Source organism: Lotus japonicus, chromosome 1 (assembly GCF_012489685.1).
Source record: "Lotus japonicus ecotype B-129 chromosome 1, LjGifu_v1.2".
NCBI lineage: Eukaryota > Viridiplantae > Streptophyta > Magnoliopsida > Fabales > Fabaceae > Lotus > Lotus japonicus.
In genome coordinates this window covers 96,749,103-96,758,681 of record NC_080041.1, presented here as the reverse complement: position 1 = coordinate 96,758,681, position 9,579 = coordinate 96,749,103, and the positions used below count along the sequence as shown (strand labels likewise).

General features: G+C 33.9%; 1 protein-coding gene and 1 long non-coding RNA gene across 4 annotated transcripts; one reads left to right on the top strand and one right to left on the bottom strand.

The window, feature by feature from the left end:
- Positions 1–740: 740 nt before the first annotated feature.
- Positions 741–2,519, bottom strand: LOC130732291 (uncharacterized). 3 transcript variants are annotated; one of them, XR_009016997.1, is made up of 4 exons: positions 2,279–2,519; positions 1,990–2,166; positions 1,719–1,764; positions 744–1,341 (listed from the first exon to the last, which is right to left on the bottom strand). It is a non-coding gene; the product is annotated as an uncharacterized LOC130732291 (long non-coding RNA). The 3 variants fall into 3 exon arrangements; XR_009016999.1 differs by having other exon boundaries at positions 741–1,332; positions 1,990–2,519; XR_009016998.1 differs by having other exon boundaries at positions 743–1,341; positions 1,990–2,519.
- A 3,617-nt stretch (positions 2,520–6,136) lies between these two features.
- LOC130713591 (LOB domain-containing protein 31-like) lies at positions 6,137–8,344 on the top strand. The gene is made up of 2 exons (XM_057563367.1): positions 6,137–6,430; positions 8,069–8,344. The coding sequence occupies exons 1-2, from the start codon at positions 6,137–6,139 to the stop codon at positions 8,342–8,344; spliced, it is 570 nt and encodes a 189-aa protein (XP_057419350.1).
- Positions 8,345–9,579: the final 1,235 nt, after the last annotated feature.

Here is a 9,579-nt window from a genome sequence, read left to right as displayed (position 1 = left end):
ATAAAATCGCATTTCTCATAAAATCACATTTCTATAAGATACATTTATATAGGCATTAGAAATATAATTTTTTTTGAAATGCATTAGAAATACAATTAGGTACAAATTTGAATGAAGTTAGACACACATTCAATTAGTTTCCAAATTGAAGTTAAACGATTGTTATAATTAGTTACCCCGATTTCTGTAATTGTTATATTCTTTTTTACTTTAAATAATGTGTGGTTTATTGAGTGTTAGTTTTCTTGTGGGGAAGCATATTTTAAAGCTAAATGTGTTGTTGTCCTGAATCCTCCATATATCATCATACCTATTTTCTTTACTGAACTGTTACAAATATAAAGCAAATTCTGGAAATCCAACTGGTATTTGAATGTGACAATAAAATTGAAATCCAACTTCTTAGTAGGAGCATGTTAAATACTCCAAAGAAATGCAATTTTTTCAAGGTATGTTTCACTTAACTTCCTCTCTTTGAAAATAACAACGAAAATGTTTTAAAGGAACATTCTTAAATTAAAAAAAAGTGACTTGATACATGTAGAGTACAATTTTTGTTGGGTTAAAACTTAGAAATCATATTGTGCGCAGTCATCATAGTAATATGCAAGATATGCTTGCAAAATCCCAGTTTTGATATCCTGTACCACAGTAGTTTAAGTTGCCTACCAAATCTTAAAATTCTTTAATGAATTAATGAATAGCATGAAGTTATATTGTTCAAAAGTCAAAATTTAAGTGACAATCTTGAGATAAAATAAAGCCCAAACCAAAAATACAGAATTAAACTACCAAGCACTCAAAGTCTATTCAATATTCATTGAAGAGAGATTCGAGCAGCAGATAGCTTATTGGGCAGCAATGATAGATTGTTGACTACCCTCTACCATGAGGAAGAGATATCTATGTCTGGAAGCTACATACTGATATACCCTTATCCATGTCTGAAAATTGAGCAATACATTGCTTAAATTACAAAAGTTAATTTAATAAAAAAGCTAAGCTCACTATAGAAAATCGAAGGCCAAATTTTCTTTCATGATAGTCTTCAACAACTTAGGACTGCTCCCTGCAGCTCTTCATACAAATTCATAGCTAATCTAAACATCATCTTTGATGGGATGAGCCCAGACTCCTAATATCATTAACCTATGCAGCATCTGCAGCTTTTACAACTTCAATGCATAATGATAAACATAAAGCAGCACTGGGCTGCCTCCATCATTTCCAAGATCATGGCAACCATATTCTCTAGAAGGCTAACTTGTACACATTTCTGTCACATCTTCCCTTGTGAGTATTTCAAGTGGCTCTTCCATAAAAGAAAATAATCTGGAAAGGCTAAGAAATGAAGTAAAAAGTTCTTGTTAGCAAGTTTGAAAGCAAGCAAGTTGCCTGGAAGAAATCTTGAGCAAAATTAATACTCAGAGTGCAGAACAAACAAAGTATATATGTATATACTAAACTTAGCAAAGTTCTTGTTACTGAATCAAGAACCATAATCATTCAATCCTCTTGCTTCTCTACATAACTTCCACCAATTATTATGCACTATCCCATCTTGCCAAATTTCAAAAGAAAGTCCCTTTAGTTAGGTGCTTCATTACGTTTTTTTTTTCAATTCAAAGACAATGTAGAAGAACCTTGCACCATGACTCAGATATCATAATCTTAAACTAACTATATGGTAATTTTATTTAATAAAACTTGTCACTTACCCAAAGCATGTATCATCTACTCCTCTTTGGCCAATCTCTACATCACCTGAAATAAGTTCAAACTTAAATGAGTTGTAGACAAAAGGAAAGGAGAACATGTGAACAAAAATATAGTATAAAAAATGGATAAAATAACAGAGAACCACTTTTCATATCACCAGCCATCAACTCATCAATACCATTATCTAGCTATATCCTTCTATTTCAATTCAAAAGAAGCAGGAATCATATGAGGATAAGGAGGAACAAATACTTTCCGAATGAATACAACCTTTCAGGTAGTGTAGCCTCCTCTAACACGGTCATAGATTCAGATTCATTATATAATAACTTTAGTACTCTTGCCTACAAACCCTGCTGCCTCACCCGTTAGATGAAACCACCAATCTCTCTTATGCAGGCTCCATCTCCAATCTCCATATCCTTCACGAAATCCGGCCAGCCATCCCTCCAAAAATAAGATTTAATCAACGAAAAATGAGATGAAAACAAATGGTTAAGAGAAGGTAGAGGAAAAAGACAAATTAAACTGGGTTGAGAGTTGCAATTGAATAGCTTACTTCTTTTCAAACAAATCTTTAATGTTAGATGAAACCCCCCAATCTATCTGATTCAGGCTCCATCTTGAATTGAACAATTTCAAATTTCAAATTTCAAATAGATATCATATTGAGCAAACTATAGGGTTCATAGAGGCATCATGTGTATTAGGTAGGGGTGCAGATGGTAGAAAGAAGCAGTTGTTAGTCTTCTAAAGCAAAGCACGTAAGGTTAATGGTTGCAGTACGAATTACGAAACGCACAAAGCAACCGTGATATTTAGCAGCCCAGAATTTTCTCTCTCTTAGTTGATTGGTTGTTGTGGGCGGTTTGGGTAAACCGATAAAAATATATTTTAAAAAACAATTCACAGCATTTAATGCAATTACCAATTCTTATAAATTCAAAATTTTAAAAAGCAATATAAACATGTTGATTGGCTCCCATGGACGGTTAGAGGTAAAGTAGAGAATGATAGCCTAAACCTAGATTTAAAAAGCTGTTTATTATTTTATTTTATTTTTAAATACAGCATGGAAATATTGCAACACATGCTCAAGAGTAACCACGTGTTCAACTCCAATCTTTGCTAAAAATAGTAATAAGAATTTCTTTTAGAATTTTTTTTAATATTTCTGCATACGTGGCGCAAGATTGGGGTGTGGTTCCAATAGTATGATGTGGCAAACTTTCCTTCTAATGGGTTCTCTTTTTATTTATATTGAGATTTATATTGAGATATTGAGATATTGAGATGTTACCTTTTATTATAGAACTAAAAATTTAAGAATTCAGGTACTACTAAATAAGCAAACAAGCACAGAATTGTTTGTATAGTACTCTGTTCTGTTAGTATGAATTTCATGAAATATCATCATTGCCTTTGATTTTTTCTGTCACCCACTCTCCTAATTCCATCACTTTGATGAGGAACACGGAAGTTTAAAACAGTATGACAGGTGAGTATATGTCTTAGATGCATAGTAGGGTTAGATAGCTGTTCTACCATGTTGCATTGTAAATTGTAAAGCCTTGGCATGTTAATTATTGCTGTGTGTATGCTTCACGCTAGCCTCTTCTTTAATTTCTGTCTTCATATCCGTTCTTGCATCACAGTAACACTGATCTTGTTTTAATTTGTTGTCAGATGAAACTTTATAGTTTATACACCCAATTAAGTGACTCTAACACCTAGTAACCAATCCATAAATTTAATGTAATGGGTGTAATATTTACATATAAATTTGTAACAAAAAAAATTAAACGTATATTATTAAAAGTGAAGGCATTTTTTACCGAATGAGACACAAGTGAGAGTATTTTTTACCATATAAAACCATAAAAAAACCACATATTTTTATTATTAAGTGATGACATTTAGCAATGTAGGATATATAAGTGAGGACATTTTTTATTAAAGGAATCATAAAATATCACGTACTTTTACTACTCAAAATGTTTTTTTCCAAAATTAAGTGAGGGCACTTGCCCCCACAACATTACACTTGCATCCGTCGTTTGGTTGCTTTTAGGAGGTTTTATTTTTTGCGATGTACGTTGGTTTTATTTCTTTTGGTTGCTTTTGTGGTTGTGTCCTTTATCAAAGGACTTGTATCTTGTCGTTTTAATTATTCAATAAATCTTCTAGTTAAGACGAAAATGTGTGATACACACTAACATATAGAATCACAACAAGCGTATAGAAAATGGAAGAGGCTTCCACATAAAGAACATACATGTCGATGTCATGTTCTGAATAACAAATTGATAAAGCAAAACCACTATTATTAAAATTTGAGAGATGTAATTTTACTCTAAGAGTTAGCTCAAGAGGTGAAGATTGTCTACCTATATAAGAGTTATTTGGACTTTATGTCTAGTGTTAACGTGAGACATCTCAACACACAGTCTCTCATACTCAAGACTGGACATTTAGAGCGCGGAATATGCAGGAACAAATCTCTTTTTCCCACATTAGGGTAGTGTTTGACCCAAACATTTTTAGGCTTTTAAATTTTGTTTAAGCTAAAGTCGGGCCAAACACAATTTGTAACAAGCTCTTAAAAAATAAGCTACTTATTTTTTACAAAGGAAATGAAAAAAAAGCTTTTAAGTAAAAAGTTATATAAATGAGGAAGCTTTTAAAAAATAAGTTGTAGAGAGCGTGTGAAGATTTCCCTAAGACCATTGTGTCGTACTCTTATTTACGATGGCTCTCTAGCATCGTCCATTGCTGCCACCACCTAAACCACCACCGCCACCACCTTCCAGCACCACCACCCTCCATCATCACCATTGTCGCTACCACTGTCGCGACCACTGTCACTACCACCACCAGCACCCTCTACCACCATCTCCACGACCAGCACCACTACTGCCACCTCTTGCACCACCACAACCGCCACCACCAACATCCACCATTGTCATTATCTTTACCACCACCTCTATCATCACCGCCCTCCATCACCACAATCACCATCGCTGCCACCACCATGACCATCGTCGCTTCCATCATCACCCTCCACCACTGCCAACACCTCTACCGCCCCCACCTCGAATATTACCACTACCGCAACAACCACAACCACCATCACCACTATTGTCACCACCAGCAGTACCATCCAACACCACCCTCACCGTTGTCATTTTCTCCACCTCCGCCTCCATCCCCACCATTACTGCCACCACCCCCACCACTTCTACCATCACCACCACAACCATCCTCCACCACCATTGCTGCTACCACTGACTTGACAACTTTCGCCACCAGGTAACACCGACCTACGTCAACACCACCAGCACCATCACCACCGTCTCCGCCACCACCTCCTACACTTCCCTTACCACCACCACCACCTCGGCCCTCCACCACCTCCTTCTCCAACACCACCCCCACATCCAGGTAACAACCACCTTCACCGCTCCCGCCACCACTAGGTACCGCCGACCTCCACCACCATTATTACCCGATCCTCTACCATCGTGTCATCACAATCACCCGGTACTGTCGTGAATTTAAAAAGCGTCAAAACTCTTTTGAATTAAAAGTTGCTTTGAAGCTATAAAAACATAAAACTGACAAACAACTTTTCCTTCTTTCTTAAAACTCTTATTGTAAATTTTAACTTAAAGGTAACTTTTAACGCGTAAAAAATTGGATCAAAGAACACATGAATTGAATTTAATAATTTCTTTTAAATTTTAATTTTAAAGAACTCGAGCCTCAACCAGTCATGAAAATGAGTTGTCTAAATGACCCATGATAAAGTTTGGGTTAAATAACCCAACATCCAATAACATTGGAGATAAATGAGTTGGAAATAAATTAATAAATAAAATATAGAAATTTCAACTCACTTGTCTTCAATGTGATTGGATGATGAGTTATTTAACCCAAACTTTATCATGAGTTATTTAGACAACCCGTCATGAAAATTGTTATAAATAAATGAATATTATTAACTAATATCTGAAAATTCTTTTTTTTTTAAGATGAACTAGCTAGCTAGTATGAGATGTGACTTAAAGTATATATAGATATATATATTAGAAAATGTTCAAATATGTTTCTAACATTTCCCCAAAACTAAAATCAATGCATGTCAACTCTTCAAGTGAGTCACTTCAAAAACAAAAATGCTTACTCTCTCAAACAGCAGAATCAATTTTAAAACTCAACCTATTTGTAAATTTCTTTAACACTCGTGTCGATATATCTCTCACATTCTTCTGATCAATTTTGTACCCTTCTCACTCTTTATTAGTTGTGAGTTGTGACCCACAAAATTTGGTTGAACCAGGAGCAACAAAAGAAAGCGATTGGGTCAACCATCAACATTCCATATATCTGCAGAGTGTAGACAGCATTCGAGAGAGAAATGGATTTCAGTGGTGTTACTCGACGTGGGCCTTGTGGTGCCTGCAAGTTCATGAGGAAAAAGTGCGTGAAGGAATGCATATTTGCACCATACTTTGACTCATCGGTTCAAGGCGCTTCTCATTTCGCTGCGGTGCACAAAGTTTTTGGTGCTAGCAATGCCTCTAAGGTACTCATGTGTGTTCCACCTCACAAGCGTCTTGATGCTGTTTTTGCTCTCTGCTATGAGGCTTTTGCTAGGGTTAGAGACCCTGTTCATGGCTGTGTTGGCCACATTTTAGCGCTTCAACAACAGGTTCTTCTTCCTACAACTTTGTTAGAGTATTTTTCATTTCATTCCTTACATAGTTTTTTGTTGCTTTCCCTTTTCTCTTTGTGTGTGGCTAACTAAAGTTGGGGTTTTGAAAAGGGGTAATTAATCATCATGATTTAGGGTACGTTTGTATTAGAGTTTAACCGATTGTAAAAGTCATTTCAACCAATTTGACTCTTATGTTCCTTTAACCAAATGTATTTTTTTATTATTAAAATGTGTGCTAATGTGAGTTAAAAGTGTATTTAAACACACTTATTTATTTATTTATTTTTTGTTGAAGATTTGGGTTTTGTTATGCTTGATCAATATATACTGAGAAACCTGAAGGACATACAATCACAAAAGCTTAAAAAAATTGTTTTTATCCACAATAATTTTAGTTTTGATGTGCATCCAATTAGATTTTTAAAACTATGTTACATAAGTTTCTATATACAACTTTTTTTCAGGAAGATGTTTACAGAAAGTTTGAGGGATGCATCCTATTCAAAACACCATTACATAGGTTTGTATATTTTTAGATAACAAAAATGTGTTAAATGAAATTAAAAGTTGGATCATGGATGTCATATGAACAACACTAATTCTAATAAAAACGGACTATATTTGTCTTTAGTTTTTTTTTAAAACTGAAATTTTCTTAAGTTAAAATGGTATAAATTAAAGTCAATATAAGAAAGACTTTGGATTAATTACCAAATTTAAGGGAGCAAGTCAAACACTGTAGAATTTGTACTTTGTATATTAGAGTGTGGTCGTTTGACAGATATCACTGTTTTTATTTGCAGTAGTACTGGTCATAGGTACCTTTACATTTGTATTGAGGTGTTATACTAGTATGTTCTGTTTGCTTTGACATGGTTGTCAGCTTTGGTTAGGTTTTATATAGAACTAGAAGCCATAATCTTATCAGTATTATCACCGTTGGTTTTGTCTTGTTGTAACTTTGAAGGTCTACGGTTCAGGAACATGCAAAATCAAATATTGTACTGGCCAACTAATTGATATTGATATTGATATAGAGTACTAAAAAAAGTTATGCTCACACTCCAAAAATGTGTATACATGCAATTCATGATGTGTTGAGAAAAAAATATATAAAGAAATTAAATACGAAAAAAATGTATGACAATTATTTGAAAATTATTTTCTGTTTAAAAATAAAAATTAAAAAAATGGTTTGAGATAATATGTTTTTAAAATTCATTCTTATTTTCAGATTTTAAAATTAAAACCTGAAAACATTTTTTTTATTTCTTTTGAAAAATAGTTGTTAAAAATTATTTCCAAAAAATATTTAGAAACTAAAACAACAATCAAGCAATGCTCTTAATGTGTCTCATAGGATAGCTCAAGTAATCAAAAGCCTTTGGTGAATTATTTTTGGTTTTTTTTCAAGTGTAAACCCGGTTTAGGAAATTATTTATTAATTACCCCCGATATGACTTTTCTGAAGTTCTAATTTTTTATCATCAAACTACAAATCATTTAAAATTGAGTAAATTCATTTAAAATGAATAAAGGAGGCATGTCAAGCGTTATTTCATATATATATATATAAAAGCCATAACCTTGTTGAACATTATTATTAGATCTAGATATGAATTTGTGTTTCAGGTGGTGAACCTGCAGGCAGAATTAGCATATGTTCGTGCTCATCTTTCCACAATGCATCAAACCTGCTCACCCCCAAGTCTCAATTCCTCCTCATCAGATCATCATTTGGCATCAAACAACGACTTGCAAAGTGGCTATGCTTTCATGAATCTTGATCATCCTCTTCAAAATCTTCCAACATCGTTAGAGTCAACCAGCTTTTTCTGTCCATCGTCCTCTCAACAACTCGATGACCATCAGCCCATCACCAACTTCAAGCTTGGGAAAGGTTCTTAAGGTTCCAGCCACCATCGAATCCTCACTGGAATTCTTCTGGCCGTTATGTGTCAAATGCAGCGTATGCTTTTTGTTGTTTCATTTAACCAAAAGTGAAAATTTAGCTTAATTAATTTTGCTATGCCTCATGCTAGTATTATTTTATAGGTAGAGCGCGCCGTAGAGCTGAACTAGTTAATTGTTGGAAAAAAAGTAGTATTTAATGTGAAGAGTATGCAACTACAAAATATGTGGTTCTCTACTATCCTTTTATCAGGACTCCATGAGAAATTAATTTTCTTTATTGTTATATTTAGGTTACTGAAATATGCATATGCTATGGTTAGAAGTTAGAACTTAGAAATAACAAATTTGCATATAATCCGGGCAAATTTGCATATATTTTTTTGGTTTGCAGCAAGGTGTATTGGCACATTGCAATATTTATACAACTTCTTGAGTTTCATTTCGTAACTTATAGAGATTAAAAAGTTTTTAAGCCATCATATTTATCCCTTGGGTTTCGTCTAGTTACTCTTCGGGACATTGAGCATTTCCCATCCCATGTTTCGTAACTTATAGCGATTAAAAAGTTTTTAAGCCATCATATTTATTCTAATGTGGATCGTTTTTTTTCTTGTGTCCCACAGAGCAACAGTGTAAAAGCAAACGCGGCCCACTAGAAGGCTCAGCAGTCACCATTACGGCATAGATTTATTATAAATTCAATCGACCAAAAAAAAAATTGATTTATTCATATAATTATTTGACAAAAAAAATTCATATAATTATTGACTTCCAGCTGAAATGGGCCTTTTTCATACCCAATTTTAAGTTGATTTGGACTTTTGACAAAATTATAAAATTGAAATTGTTTTTTTCAAACTCATATTCATTGTTTGGCTCAAAAAAAACTCATATATTCATTCATTTACTCAATGAACGGAGAAGCCAAACCCGAGAAGAAGTGAAAAGCAGTCACAACCTCTTACTCCCTTCGGGGGATTTCTCCACTTATACATGGGTCTTTCTACCATTTTAGCAGGGTTTTCTCCATCTCTTTATCTGAAATAAACAAAGATAACATGAGAAAAGGGTTGAATTGCGTTTTCTTAAAAAATTCTCAAACTTATTAGTTTTCTCAAATAACAAGCTTTAGTAAGTGCTTAAAAGTGAATATGCAGAAAGCAGATAGATTATGAAAAGAAAGCATAGGCTAATCAGGTTGAGCACCAAAACCTTTAGATTTAGCACCG

Bases quoted from the DNA above. Each gene is read 5' to 3' on its own strand.
- LOC130713591 (XM_057563367.1), top strand. From the start codon at position 6,137: ATGGATTTCAGTGGTGTTACTCGACGTGGGCCTTGTGGTGCCTGCAAG. The intron at 6,431-8,068 runs GTTCTTCTTCCT...TTTGTGTTTCAG, and splicing joins TTTTAGCGCTTCAACAACAG to GTGGTGAACCTGCAGGCAGA.